General features: G+C 38.4%; 1 protein-coding gene across 4 annotated transcripts in view; it reads left to right on the top strand.

Moving 5' to 3' along the window:
• Positions 1-16,309, top strand: part of lats1 (large tumor suppressor kinase 1) — a 310,530-nt gene that overhangs the window by 276,453 nt on the left and 17,768 nt on the right. For 2 of the 4 annotated variants that reach the window (XM_077219632.1, XM_077219629.1), the window contains exons 1-2: positions 13,320-13,503; positions 15,159-15,613. In XM_077219632.1, coding sequence (XP_077075747.1) covers positions 15,251-15,613 — 363 coding nt within the window. In that variant the 5' untranslated portion in view covers positions 13,320-13,503; positions 15,159-15,250. Of the gene's footprint in view, positions 1-13,319; positions 13,504-15,158; positions 15,614-16,309 lie in introns of those variants that run through there. The other 2 variants (XM_077219630.1, XM_077219631.1) reach the window with 2 other exon arrangements.

Raw genomic sequence — 16,309 nt, 5'->3', positions numbered from 1 at the left:
GTTTTCTTTGACTTAAGTCCTAAACAATAACCTTGTGAAAATCTTTCACTGACCACGGTGTTCTTTAATTTATTTGGGTGAATCTCCTAAGATTTTTATCATTTACTTTTGGATGAACCTCCTAAAAAATAAATAAATAAATAAACTCTACTTTAAGGCAGCTTCTTGAGCATTTCATTGGTGCCTGTTCCACTGGATTTGCCAGGTCATTTAAAATAATGTAGCTAAAAGTTGATATTAGTGTGGTTACACTCTAAAAACGTTTACTATGATTTACTAATTTTTTTTGGTGAAACATTTTTACACTTAAAAATATTGATTACATTTAAACACAATGCAATTAATTACATATACCATATGAACGGAGTAAATGTAAGTAAAAAAAATTAAGTAGATCTGCTAACTGTATTTGGTACATTAACAAATAAAAATTTGTTAGAAATAATCAGGCAAACATTTTAAAAAACTATATTTATGAGTAATATTGTTTTTATTTATGAGTATTAACTTTTAATTTCCCGTAAACCTTTGTAAAATACTCCACACAACCAGGTGAGGTTATTCATGACTTTATTGAAGATGAGTAATGTTACAGCAATACAGCATATTTTATATTGTTTTAACATGTATAGACGATTGCCTACATATAAACTCGTTTTTATAAACTTTTTTTTTTTTTTTTTAATTAAATAATAAAAAGTAATTCAAGTGTAATCAACCGGTCTGTTCTCCAATTTCCACCGGATCAGCGCTGGTTCTCGTGCCGGAGATGCACCTATTGCATCTGTTCCGGTTCTTATTATTAGGGGCCAAGCACCAGAGGTGCGGAGGCACCTATTGTAATCGTTGGCGTTCTTCTTCTTATTATTATTCCGCTCTTGGAGTCTATGGGAGCCCATAGAACCGATTGCGGGAAAGTTGTTTTGGTTTGACATTCTGATAGAGGACAGTCCCAACATTAAATACACCAATTTTGGTGTTTCTAAGTCATTCCCTCTAGCGCCACCACCAGTCCAAAGTTTCACTTTTATTTTAATAATAACTTCTGAACCGTAAGGCCAATCAACAAAATAATTTTTTCTCTGATTCGTGAGCTCATGACGATTCGATTGCACCCCATGAGGTCATTTTCCGTCATAAAAATATGGCCGCCATCTTGAATTTTCTCAAAAAGCTACTTTTTCGAACTCGTCCTAGACGGTTTGTCCGATTTGCACGTAAATTTAACCAAATCATCTTCAGGCAGTGCTGACAAAAAGTTATTAAAATCAAATTGATTCATCAAATCGTTTTTGATAAATGCTCGAACAAATTTTACGTAGCGCTTGCAAAAACAGTCGTAAGGCTGTATCTTCGCAACGCTTTAGCATATTAAGACAAAACTTGGTCCATGTCATCACAAGCATGACCTGAGGCTACATGCTGCGTTTCGGCGCAACGCCACCTACTGGTCCGGAGATACAGAAAATGGCTATTTTTGCTTATAACTTCTGGGGCCGTATTCACAAAGAATTTTATTTTACCACTAGGAGTACTCCTAAATCCCATTAAAATATTTTAGCTAGGAGTTTTCTCTTAAAAGTTATTCACAACGCCTTTCAGACCTACTCTTAGTAAGGAAAAATGACAACTCCTAAACTAAGAGTGAGTCTTCGTTGCTATGGATGACGTCAATTCTCATGCACGAGTTTCCTCGCAATGATCACGGTGATTGGTTGTTAGATGACATCATGCGGAACATAACACAGACGCAACAAATCATGGAATTACGACATCTAAATATGTCTGTGTCCTACACAAAATAATAATAGTAATGTCATCGAAATGCATATATAATGACATGTTTGTGCAGGCCCCAGTGAAGTGTAATTCTAAAAAGGCAGAAAGAGAGAGAAAAGTGGTGCATTAAATTAAATTAAATTAAGGTAGCCTAATACCCTAATGAAACCACCACTTGCCTAATAATGAAAAACGACACTTGCATTAACACTTGCTTGGTTAATTGACATCCTATTAGTATAGAAGCTTGTTTCCGCCACTGAATAAAAATAAATTAAAATAATTGCGACTTTTTATCTCACAATTGCGAGATATGAAGTCAGAATTGTGAGAAATAAAGTCGCAGTTGTGAGATAAAAAGTCGCAATTAGCTTTTTTATTTTTCATTCTGTGGCGGAAACAAGCTTCCATAGCCTAAATAGACTACTTAAAGCAAGTAAATGTTGCTCCTATTGAAGTAATGTAATAGTTGAATGACGGTGGATTATGAACTCGCCAAAACGAAAAAGAAAGCCCAACTGGACGCAGGATCAGTTACTGCTGCTGGCCCAGTTGGTGCTGAAAAAATAAAAAAATAAAAATAAAAGGGAAATTCGACACTGGGATATCAAGTAAAACTAAGCGTGAGACATAGGAGAAGATTTGTTTGCAGATCAATGCAGCATTCCCGCTTGTGTCGCAGACCCCGGACGACTGCGAGGCGGTGATATGCGCTACAATCCTTTGTGAATAGGTCTTAGTGAGTTAGGAGTCCTCTCGACTTCTTTTAAGCTGTCCCAGACTTAGGTGCTACTTTTAGGGCTAAAATGCTTCGTGAATTACTTTTAGTGAAAAAAATTAGGAGTCCTAAAGTTAGGAGTGACACGCCCATTATTTTTAGGAGTTGCTACTAAATTCGCCAGTTAGGAGCTACTTTTAGCCTTAAAATTCTTTGTGAATACGGCCCCTGAACGGTTTGTCCTAAAATCATTAAAAGTGGTATCGTTAGATTCAGGGCGTCATATCAAGTCGAGCGATATCCAATTTTCCCAGATCGGCCATTTTGAATTATGTGCTAAAATGCTGTATTTTCTGAACGCATGAACGAATTGTTACGAAACTCGGTATGGGTCATCAGTACGATGCCCTAAAGGAGCCTGAGAAGTTTTGAAACAGCGCCACCTAGTGGTAAAATTTATTTTTCAAAACCTCTGGGTGAGGTTGACTTATTTTCACGGGAGTCATCTCTTTGGGTTCCTGAGTCCTTGCAGCAGAGTCCAAAGATACCAAACATGCTAGGTTTTGCCTTACGGTTTGTGTAGCGTTGTGATTTAGCGCTTAAAAAACATTTGCCGATATCTTCGAAACCGTTAGTCTGATCGAGACGAAACCACCGTCAGAAGTTTGCAATCATAGCTTGTTAACTAAACATGTGTGCCTGTGAGGGACCGAGTAGTCAAGGGCAAAGGACACAGGATTTCCAAACAAAAATTATTTATTTAAATACAAAAAAAGAAAGTTACAAAATCAAAATAATTGAAAAACTGAATAAAAATAAAGTCAGGTCTGGGCCCATAAAGAAAAAGGGTCAACTGAACAGGATCAAACTTAACAGAAATCAAATCAAACTAACCAAACCAACATGACCTCCCTAATGACACACATGGGGAACTTATATATACAAAGGACTAGTCCATTAAACACACACAAGGGACACCACAATCATCACTTAACACAATTACACTAAATAAAGTAATAAACTTCAAATTTATCAATAAAGAGATCATAAAATAACTTACTCCAGTAATTATAATAAACAAAATGTAAATAGAATAATAAACAAAACTAACATATAATCAATCACCCCCCCCCCCCCCCCCCCCCCCTGCTAATTGGCAACATGGATTAACCCAACAGCATAAAATGGCAGCCACTGACGCCAGCCCGTCCTTTAATGGAATGGACCTTCACGTCCCAGGCAGCGCCACAACTCCACTTTCCACATGCAGGTAACTTAAACTCAAAGAAAATAATATTAACACAATATACCACCAATAACTAGAAAGCGTGCACCCAACCTAGTCATGTATGATAACAGTGAAAATGATAAATAAAGTGAATGTAATGAACCAAATCAGTGTCTGTCGTTATTATGAAATGTATACAAGGTGATCTGTAACAAAATATTGAATGACGTAATGTATTAAAGGATAACCAAAATAACAAACAAACAAAAGAAAAAGATGCATGATTTTGCATGGGTTAGTTACCGCCTTGCTGTGTGGCCACGTTGTCGGCCATCACAGTGCCCAAATGCCAAAATATTGATAGTAAGGGGTAGTAAAATTAAATCAAAGTCATTTGTCAGTCAGTTTTGACGCATTTTTTTCATATAAATGTCTATAACTCCAAAGCGAATTGAGATATTTTCACCAAATTCGGCACACACATGTATCGGCTCATTCCGAGGACACAGGAATTTTTTTTTGATATTTTGCCTCTTGGTGGCGCTATAATAAAACAAAACATGAAATTCCCATTGTCTTCAATACAGTTTTGTGATGTAAAATGCTATACTTAACACATGCATTGCTGTAACATTGTGAAACTCAGAATTTGCCACCAGCACCATCCCCTGAAGGTAGACAAAAGACTTCGAGACAGCGCCACCTGTTGGTCAAAAGTTAAAATTAAATATACAAAAATGCTAATAACTTTTGAAGATATATGCCTATTGTAATGACACTGGTCTTACTAGATTCCTTGGGTCATGCCGAGAACATAAATATCAAGATTGACGTATTTGGACGAACTTCCTGTCCGCCATCTTTATTTACTTTCAAAACCTTCTTTTTCGAACTTCTCCTAGACCATTCGTCCGATTTTCACCAAAATCGAATCGAAGCTTCTCCAGACCGTGCCGACTAAAAGTTATGGATTTCGTGTTCATAGATGAAACCATTTTTGTATACCGCAGCATCAAAATTGAGGCATGCAGCCAAAATGACTATTCAGGCTTTATCTCTGCAATGTCTTGACATTTTGAAACCAAACTTTGCATGTGTCATTGTCACCTCACCATTGTCATCTTATAAGTTACTTTATATATGATTTTTCAACCATTTACCCAAAGTTCTCTTAAAATGTCTTTAATTGCTCCTTGCTGCAGTTGGTCTGCCACTCCCACACATGATGGCATCTGTTGCCGCTTTTTGCGCCTGGCCCCGGTAATGGCTGCTTGCAGCTATATTTATTATTAGGGGCCAAGCACCGAAGGTGCAGAGGCACCTATTGTATCTGTTCCGGTTCTTATTAGGGGCCAAGCACTGAAGGTGCGGAGGCACCTATTGTATCTGTTCCCGTTCTTATTATTATCATTATTATTACGCTCTTGGAGTCTATGGCAGCCCATAGAACCGATTGCGGGAAAGTTGTTTAGGTTTGACATTCTGATAGAGGACAGTCCCACCATTAAATACACCAATTTTGGTGTTTCTAAGTCATTCCCTCTAGCGCCACCACCTGTCCAAATTTTCACTTTTATTTTGCTAATAACTTCTGAACCGTAAGGCCAATCAACAAAATATTTTTTCCTCTGATTCCTAAGCTCATGACGATTCGATTGCACCCCATGAGGTCATTTTCCGTCATAAAAATATGGCCGCCATCTTGAATTTTCTTAAAAAGCTACTTTTTCGAACTCGTCCTAGACGGTTTGTCCGATTTGCACGTAAATTGAACCAGATCATCTTCAGGCAGTGCTGACAAAAAGTTATTAAAATCAAATGGAGTCATCAAATCGTTTTTGATAAACGCTCGAACAAATTTTACGTAGCGCTTGCAAAAACAGTCGTAAGGCTGTATCTTCGCAACGCTTTAGCGTATTAAGACCAAACTTGGTCCATGTCATCACAAGCATGACCTGAGGCTACATGCTGTGTTTCGGCGCAGCGCCACCTACTGGTCCGGAGACACAGAAAATGGCTATTTTTGCTTATAACTTTTGAACGGTTTGTCCAAAAATCATAAAAGTGGTCTCGTTAGATTCAGGGCATCATGTCGAGTCGAGCGATATCCAATTTTCCCAGATCGGCCATTTTGGCTGTCAGACATTTTGAATTATGTGCTAAAATGCTGTATTTTCTGAACGCATTAACGAATTGTTACGAAACTCGGTATGGGTCATCAGTACGATGCCCTGAAGGAGCCTGAGAAGTTTCGAAACAGCGCCACCTAGTGGTACATTTTATTTTTCAAATGCTTATAACTCTGGGTGTGGTTGACTTATTTTCACGGGAGTCATCTCGTTAGGTTCCTGAATCCTTGCCGAGTCCACAGATACAAAACATGCTAGGTTTTGCCTTACGGTTTTTGTAGCGTTTTGATTTAGCGCTTAAAAAACATTTGCCGATATCTTCAAAACCGTCAGAAGTTTGGAACCATAGCTCGTTAACTGAATGTCACAGCCCAAATGCCAAAATATTGATAGTAAGGGGTAGTAAAATTCAATCAAAGTCACGTGTCAGTCATTTTTGACGTGTTTTTTCATTTAAATGTCAATAACTCCGATGCGAATTGAGATATTTTCACCATGTTTGGCACATACATGTATGGTCTCATTCCGAGGACACAGGAAAAAAATTGTGAGGTTTTGCCTCTTGGTGGCGCTATAATAGATCAAAACATGAAATTCCCATTGACTTCAATACAGTTTTGTAATGTAAAATGCTATACTGAACAAATGCATTGGTGTAACATTATGAAACTCAGAATTTGCAACCAGCACCATCTCCTGAAGGTACTCAAAGAATTTTGAGACCACGCCACCCTTTGGTCAAAAGTTATAATTAAATAAACAAAAATGCTAATAACTTTTGAATGAATTTGCCTATTGTAAAGACTCTGGTCTTAATTGATTCCTTGGGTTATGCTGAAAACAAAGATACCAATTTTGCCAAAGTCAGCCAAACTTCCTGTCCGCCATCTTGATTTTCATTAAATACCTACTTTTCCGATCTCCTTCTAGACCGTTTGTCCGATTTTCAGCAAAATCGAATCGTATCTTCTCCAGACCGTGCCGACCAAAAGTTATGGATTTTGTGTTGATAGACGAAACCGTTTTCGTATACCGCAGCATCAAAGTTGAGGCATGCTGGCAAAATGACTATTCAGACTTTATCTCTGCAATGCCTTGACATTTTGAAACCAAACTTTGTATGTGTCATTGTCACCTCACTCTGACCACATCACATCGATTTCATAACTGCGCCACCTATTTGTTGAAAGTGATAAACCATTAAATCATCTTATAAGTTACTTTATATATGATTTTTCAGCCATTTTCCCAAAATTCTCTTAAAATGTCTTTAATTGCTCCTTGCTGCAGTTGGTCTGCCACTCCCACCCATGATGGCATCTGTTGCCGCTTCTTGCGCCTGGCCCCGGTAATGGCTGCTTACAGCTATATTTCTCAATAGAGATCGCTAAGACATGTGACCAACTGGGCGGCAACGTCATCAGAACGCAAATAATTATGGGTATGTTTGGCCCGTTTACATGGGTTGGCATAGCAGGCTAGTGTTCTGGCATGAAAAAAATAGCGTGAAAAACAGAATATAATCTTACAAAATGCAGCGGGCTAAAGAAAACATTGTCGGATCATACCAGAAAACTGTCGTCCGTTCAAAAGTATGCTAATGCACACTCCTCGCTCTCTCTGATCTATCTGGATGCAGTCAGAATTCATGTCAAGATTGCAATGCTGGAGTGTGTGTGTGCGCCCGCGAGAGAGAGAGGCCCGGGTATGAAGGTAAATTGGTAGCAAAACTCGAGAACACGTAGATGTGAATTTGACAACTTGTACAATAAATATTCGTACTTGTACGCTAAAATGTACACTCACAGCTTCAATGTGAAAACTTGTAAAATGAAAATCTGAACTTGAATGCTAAGATTTGCACTCGCAGACAATAGTCACAAACCTGTATTCTGAATTTGAAGCTGCAGACAAGCAGTCAAAATTTTTTAAAATGCCATTCACAAAAATACAATGACAGACACTAACTTGTAGCCTAACATATATTTGCACGTATTCTTACATTCACACTCGCAGTAGGCCTACAACCTCAAGTAGGCACTTGCAACTTCTCAAATCTGTCACTGCAATTTCAAATTTCGCGCCTTGACTTTTGCTACTCTTTTCGCGATTTTTTAGATTCAAAACTAACTTGTGCACTTGCAACTCAGTGGCGGCGAGAGAGGAAGGGGGGCGGGAGTGGGGGTTTTCAAAGGAGCCGTTTTATTGGTTGGCGCCTAGCCAATAAAATGGGACTTCTGTTATATGTGATGATATCACGGAACCCGCTTCTCGGAGACGATCTGAATATGATCTGAAACGCTAAAGGTGTTGTTGTGAGGTGTATAGGCTATGCATGTACAAATCTTTTGTATATTTAATGTTGCATTAAAAAAATAAAGATCTGAAATGCTAACATGGCTTAATGCATTAGACTGATATTAAAAGAAATAAATGATATTATCAAACTCAGTAAACAACACCATACTAATAATGCAGGCTATGTACAGAAAAGCAGATCAACACAGAATATGAGCACAATGCATTAAAGACAATGGTTTGAAGAGGTCAAACTCAGGAAACACCATGCCTACTAATAAATAAATGCACGCGTTTAATTGTACGTTAAGCATTTCCCTCCCATAGAAAACCAAGAAAACGCTTCATGAGGCTTAATGGACAAAAACACACAATTTGTTATTATTAATAAAACTGCAGGCAGCAGGTTTATTTGCACTTAACACATATTTGCTTTCTTTCGTCATATTCTGGGCTCATTGGCTTTTCTGTAGCCTACAAGGCTATGCTTAATTAGTATGGTGTTGTTAACTGAGTTTGATAATATAATTTATTACTTTTAATAACGGTCCATCACAAACGGGTTTAGTGACATCTTCACAAATAACAGAAGTCCCATTTCATTGGCTAGGCGCCAACCAATAAAACGGCTCCTTTGAAAACCCCCACTCCCGCCCCCCTTCCTCTCTCGCCGCCACTGAGTTGCAAGTGCACAAGTTAGTTTTGCACCTAATATATCGCGAAAAGAGTAGCAAAAGTCAAGGCGCGAAATTTGAACTTGAAGTGACAGATCTGAGAAGTTGCAAGTGCCAATTTGAGGCTGTACTGCGAATTTGAATGTCGGAAGAAGTGAAATTTTCTATTACAAGTTTGTGTCTGTCGTTGTATCTTTGTGAATGGCAATTTACACATTTGTGACTGCTTGTCTGCAGCTTCAAATTCAGAATACAGGTTTGTGACTATTGTCTGCAAGTGCAAATCTGCAGCGTTCAAGTTCACATTTATATTTTACAGGTTTTCACATCGGAGCTGTGAGTGTAAATCTTCGCGTACAAGTAGGAATATTTATTGTACAAGTTCTCAAATTCACATCTACGTGCTCTCGAGTTTTGCTACTAATTTACCTTTATACCCGGGCGCGATCGAACTGTGTGTGTGTGTGTGAGAGAGAGAGAGAGAGAGAGAGAGAGAGAGAGAGAGAGAGAGAGAGAGAGAGAGGCGCGGGCGTGATCGAACAGTGGAAACATAAAAACATACTCAGTCATTTTGTTCATAGAGATTATCATTCAAACTGCAAAGTGTTTACTTATATTTGTGTAACTTACACTCGCAATAAAACACAACATTGTGCTTTTTTTCACACTCTAAACTCTTGTCAAGCTGTAACCTACAACTGTCACCCAACCAAACACACATCGTTTTAAAAGCAACATCCAACCCCATTTCAAAACAGTCTGTGGGTTACATCTTTTGGACATTAATCATATCGCATTGGTTTTCATTTCTTGTCTTCAGAGCAGTTACATATACATTGATTAAAAAAGAAAATCAAATGTGTTTTTAATGGTAGTATTATTTTATACGAAAATCAATTATTTACCATTCAGATGAGAATAAAGTTAAGGTTAATTAAAATTAAGGAAAACAAATATATTGATCCGTTCTTAAAGGATAATTCAGGTATTTAGCACTTTGAGTCTATTTTCTAGTTAGTTTTGGATGAACTAAGTTTGAGTGGTGGGTAGAATTTTGACGATGGGTCCTGTCTCGACTTTTTGAATCTTTTAGAATCGATCTGACCGCTTCAGAGTGAGTGTCTACGAGCATACACAAACATGTATTTAAAACAACCCTAACGTTCGTTTTCAAAACTGTGCAAGAAGAACTATTGCAGTTTATAACACAGCAGGTAGACGGCATCTTGAACACTGCGTTCTTCACTCCATAAAATCAAGTCTGGCGCCTTCTGTTTGTGCCGCGGATTCCCAAAATGCTTTGGGTTCACCTCTGGTAATACGTCACGATGACGTCACATTAGCAATCTCTTTTAGACAAATCGTTCATTACATCCAACATTGCCAAAAGCCAATAGACACAATTCTGCACAAACTATGGCAGTGTAAGTTATCAGAACTTAAATATACACTATATACATAAATGTGCCAAAATATATACAATCAGATTTATAAAAAACAATAACAAGAGCAGAGAGCAACTATAATATAAAACATTAAGAATAATATACAAATAAAATATAGAATAAATATTCTATAGCACAAATACTTTATCACTCAAATGTGAAAACACTCTAAAAGGAATCTAATTATTACACTATTGCACTAAGAACAGAACATTGGCTGTCATCATGAGGCCATTATAACTGTGTCATGAATATTTCTTTTGACCTCAACTACAGAGGTACAAATTGAATTTGTCATTAAAATGTCATTGTACCACTGTAGTTGAGGTCAAGAAATGTATACATGACTTGAAACTACCTACAGATTTGAAAATTCCATTGGCTAATTACAGGGCCTAACGTTAACCCAACTGATGGAAATAAATAATAACTGAACTTGTAACAGTTGCACAATATTATGGTGAAATTAGATCTCGTGTTTGTTGACTTAAAACCGAATTATTGTTGTATAAGCATAACAAGCATCATAGGACTTTGTGGACTTCAGTTCGGCCTTCAATACCATCATGCCTGGTCTTCTCACAGCCAAACTGACCCAGCTCTCCATACCATCCTCGATCTGTCAGTGGATCTCCAGCTTCATGACGGACCGGCAGCAGCGAGTGAGACTGGGGAAACACATATCCAAGACTCTCACCACCAGCACTGGCGCTCCCCAAAGATGCGTTCTCTCCCCACTGCTCTTCTCCCTGTACACTAATGACTGCACTTCTAAAGACCCCTCTGTCAAGCTCCTGAAATTTGCCAAAGACACCACTGTCATCGGTCTCATCCGGAACGGTGACGAGTCTGCTTACAGACTGGAGGTTGAACAGCTGGCTGTCTGGTGCAGTTATAACAACCTTGAGCTGAACACGCTCAAAACAGTGGAGATGATCGTGGACTTCAGGAGGAACAGCCCAGCACTCCCCCCACTCACCATCATAAACAGCACTGTGGAAGCAGTGGAGTCATTCAGGTTCCTGGGCACTATCATCTCTCAGGACCTGAAGTGGGACAATCACATTGACTCCACTGTGAAAAAGGCCCAGCAGAGACTGTACTTCCTTCACCAGCTGAGGAAGTTCAACTTGCCACAGGAGCTGCTGTTTCAATTCTACTCAGCCGTCATTGAGTCTGTCTTATGCACATCCATCACTGTCTGGTTTGGTTCAGCTACCAAATCAGACATCAGGAGACTACAACGGACAGTCCGGACTGCGGAAAGGATCATTGGTGCCCCCCTGCCAAACCTCCAGGACCTGTACTCTTCCAGAGTGAGGAAGAGAGCAGGTAAAACCATCACAGACTCCACTCACCCTGGACACCACCTGTTTGAACTGTTACCGTCAAGACGGAGACTCAGATCACTGGCCACAAGAACATCTCGGTACAGGAACAGTTTCTTCCCATAGGCCATTTCCCTTCTGAACAGTTAACATATCTCCCAAGGCATATGCCTGTGAGTGCAATACTCTGTTTAGTGCAATATCTTAAAAATTCAGGTGATATTTATATTTATTCATACTATACAAAATACTGTAAATATGTTCATTACCTGTAAATGTTTATGCTGACAAAACCCAAGTGTGACCATATATTTTGATAGTATTTTCATATTTTTTATAATTTTATTTGTAGAATTTGTATTACTATTACTATTACTTGTTGTATCTGTATTTGTATATGTGCACTGGAAGCCTCAGTACCAAGGAAAATTCCTTGTGTGTGCAGGCACAATTAACATTAGCCCTTCATTCATGACAACATGGATAGCCGTAATCATACCACAGAGAGAACAGTTGCATACCTTTATCTTTTGCTCGTTTCTCCTTTCTTCTTTTCTTTTTTTTCTAAATTGTGCTGAGAAGAGAAGAGGAGAAAGTTCTGGAGACCGGAGAGAATTCAAACAGTCCGCGCTCCGTTGAGCATTGAGGTGTCGTTACGTCAGAGGGTGTGGGGCATTGTTTTGTAAACCTACTCAATTTCTTAAGAGTGTGTTAAATATATTAATAATATTGATCAGATCAGTTCAATATAATTTAATAATATTTTTTAATATAATTTAATATAGTTTAATAATATACAGATCAGTTTTTGAAAGAAATTTCACAAATATATAATAAATAATTGGTTAGTCAAATAGGCTACTAAATTCTTTTAGTGAAAAAAAACTTAAATATAACTTTACATTTTAGACAAAATTAACTGTTGGATTTTTAGTCAATTATTTTGGTATGTTTAACTCAAACAATCAAATAAATGATATTCAAAGATTTTATTAAGTTAATAAAGTTAATTATTACTGTGATATTCATTAACATACTCATTATACGGTAGAAATAATGTCAAGGGCATTATGTGGCAATACGTCTAACGTTACACTCTTGTGAACGTGTGACAGACTGTGAGTGGCTAACTGAGTTAGCAGTGTGTGAATGTTGGACTTACGACTAAGCTACTGAATTATTTTTTAAAATTAAAAAAATTATTTTATCTAGTTGTCTGAAAACATTTTGTGCTACTTTATTAAAAAAATCTGTTTTACTATGTTTATGGAAAGTTTGGAACTGCTGAATGAGAAATATCCTAAGAATTTCAGAAAAACTTATCTCACATATCAAATCCCTTTTAAAATGTACAATTCATCATCCGGTGAGTTGGTACAGTTTAACTGCTCCTTTTTGTTGGTTACAGTCCTGTTAGTATTTGAGCATGAGGCTGGAAAATTTTTATTGAAATCTCAAGATCTCATGAACCAGCAAAAATGGAGAAATAAATCAGTCAGAAATGGCACCGTTTTCTGAGAATGGATGTACTTACAATGAGGGCAGATGAGTTGCTCTGGGACTGGAACATTTTGAACATGAACAATGACTAGGTTGACCACAAAGGCAGCTGACGCACCTCTTGCGTTCATCATTCCCACTGAAGGAAGGGTCTGTGGTCTCGTGCAGGTTCCTCTGGGGGCGGGGCTCTGGAGAGAGGGCGTGTCACAACATCCGGGCTCTTGTGACGCGCATGACAGCCGTTGTAAAACAACTCAAGACGACAGTAAATACCAAAGAGAACCAGACGCTCCGTCAACAAATACATGTATCTGTCAGACACAGCAGAAAGGGTACTCATGATGATTTCACAGTGCGCAGAGGTCGATATATGTACAAACATGGTGTTGCGCCCTCAGTAAGCGGTAAGTGAATGTAATTCGCTCTTAGTCGGTGTACGTTAACGTTATGATAGCACTATGCTATCGCCTCAGCTTTAGGCCTCATGTACCTGTTGTACCGATTCATTAATGATTTATCAGCATTAACATGCTCATTATACGGTAGAAATAATGCCAAGGGCATTTATGTAGCAATACGTCTAACGTTACAATCTTGTGAACGTATGACAAACAATGAGTGGCTAACTGAGTTAGCAGTGTGTGAATGTTGGACACAACGACTGTGTTTCAAAACCTGTGAAGATGCCTTACGTTACCTAGACAGCTTCTAGCCATCGTTTCTGGGCACTGATGCTGTATTTGGGTTTCAGACGCATACTTTGTTTAACCTGTTTATCTCTGTGATCATCAAAATCGCTGGTTCCTATTGGGGTATTATTTATAGTTTTAAATATTTGTGGTCTAGTCAGCTTTAGACATGAAACCACAAAACATTAGACATTAGTACCACAAAAGTAAATGTTGTCATATGATCTTTAACTATCATTATCACTGAAAACTTAAAATCTAAAGAAAGAAAGAAAGAAACGCATGATGATATTTAGCATTATAAAAAACATCATCAACTTTGTAAATTAGGCTTCATTTTCTTGTTTTACTTTTACGAGGATCACCATGTAGCGGTTACAAGCATTAAAGGGTTAGTTCACCCCAAAATGAAAATTATCTCATGATTTATTCACCTTCAAGCCATCCTAGGTGTATATGACCTTCTTTCATCTTTCAGCCAAACACAGTCGAAAATATATTTTAAAAAGTATATACACTGTTTCAATTTTTATAATGGGAGTGAATGGTGCCTTAAATTTTGAAGCCCAAAAAAGCACATCCATCCATCATAAAAGTAATCCATACGACTCTAGGGGGTTAATAAAGGCCTCCTGAAGCGAAGCCATGCTTTTTTGTAAGAAAAATATCCATATGTATACCTTTTATAAACTATAATCATTGGCTTCCAGTAACGGCCTTTCGCAAGTCTAGTTCCGGTGGAAGAGTGACCTCTGACCCGTCGCGTGATGTATTGCTGAACACTGAAGTGCAGAGGATCGAGCAAAACAAAACGTCAGTTATGAATTAGAAGTCTAAAATTATCATTTTTAAAGAGAATTGTCAGGAGACCTTTAGTTTGTTACCCAGTCCTGTTTGTTTGAACCACAAGAGGCTAAGCTCACACTACTCAGAGGTCAGAGGTCACTCTTCCGCCGAAACTAGACTCTCTCGTGAACGCATGGATGGTTGTTACCGGAAGCTAGTGATTACAGTTTATAAAGTTATAAAAAATTATGTTTTTCTTATACAAACGCATCGTTTTCCTTCAGAAGGCCTATGTTAACCACTGCTTAGTCGTATGGATTACTTTTATGATGGATGGATGCACTTTTTTTCACTGAGCTTCAAAAACAAATGGTACCATGCACTCCCATTAAAAACCTTACAAGAGCCAGGATATTTTTTTAATATAACTCAGAATGTGTTTGGTTGAAAGAAGAAAGTAACATACACAGCGTGGATGTCTTGAGGGTGAGTCGTTTTTTAGGTGAACCAACCCTTTAATTATGCAATTGAAATGACATTGATGTTTATAATGCATGCTTACTGATACACTGACATTTCTCTAGGGTGCAGGTGAAACAAACACTGAAATCTGGACAGTTCCACTCTTCCACCTGGAAGCTTCTTCACCACCTCGGCACTTAACGTATGTTTTTACATGAAGAGGGGCGAGAAACCCGAGGGATACAGACAGATGCGACCCAAGACCTTCCCTGCGAGCAACTACAGTGGCAACAGTCAACAGATGCTGCAGGAGATCCGAGAGAGCCTGAGGAACCTCTCCAGGCCCTCGGATGCTCCCAAGGCCGACGGGAGCGCCGGGAAGGGGCCGCCGGACGATCCCAGACAACAGGGGCGCAGCAGCAACCCCAGGACCCCCCACCACCACCACCGAGCCCTGCAGGAGATCCGCGAATCACTCATGCCCTTTCTTGCTTTTAATGAAACTACCTCCAGTGGACAGACCGCAGACATCAACAAACACATGTTGCAGGTGCAGCAGGACGTGGGCTTTGATGAGGTAATGCTCCTTGTTGGATTTGGTCGGAGCTGAACGTACTGACATGAGAAGTTCGTGTACTCTTCTTCCCCTCATATGCGTCAGATCAATCATTTGTGCCAGGAATGTTCTCTCCTGTCACTTTATAATTTTGCTTATTTGAGGAATGACAGTCACGGTATGTTGCCAGACCAGCTCTGGTTGAAGAAGCAAGCCCAACGTGTCATACTCACTAACAACAATGTGGGTGTGATGTACATATTTCAGTTTGTTCCAATAAAATGAATTGCTCTGCATTCCTCGTGAAATAGATGGATATGCATACAGATTAACAAAATATATTTTGGTCTCTAACTCTGGTTGTACAGGCAGACAGAAAATGCTTCAGTATACTTTAATAAAGATAATGCAGAGTCAAAAACACAGACAAGTCAAGAAGTCAAGTCACCTTTATTTATATAGCGCTTTTTACAATACAGATTGTTTCAAAGCAGCTTTACAAGGATAACAGGAAAATAATGCAACAAAGTTTCTTTCTAGAAGAAAATAGCGTCACAGTCCAGCTTAAGTTCAGTGATGGTTCATTTGTGTTGTAAGAAAAGTTATTAATTTAGTTCATTTATATTTATATATATAGCCACTCTGGAGAAAACCGTGATGTTATCGTCCAGTTCTGTTCTCATATAATGGTGTCAATGCAGGCAGATCAATAATATT

Source organism: Siphateles boraxobius, unplaced genomic scaffold, assembly GCF_051911475.1.
Source record: "Siphateles boraxobius isolate OS27281-9 unplaced genomic scaffold, OSU_SipBor_1 8, whole genome shotgun sequence".
Lineage (NCBI taxonomy): Eukaryota > Metazoa > Chordata > Actinopteri > Cypriniformes > Leuciscidae > Siphateles > Siphateles boraxobius.
Note: the sequence above shows the minus strand (reverse complement) of the source record. Positions and strands in the feature narration are given on the sequence as shown.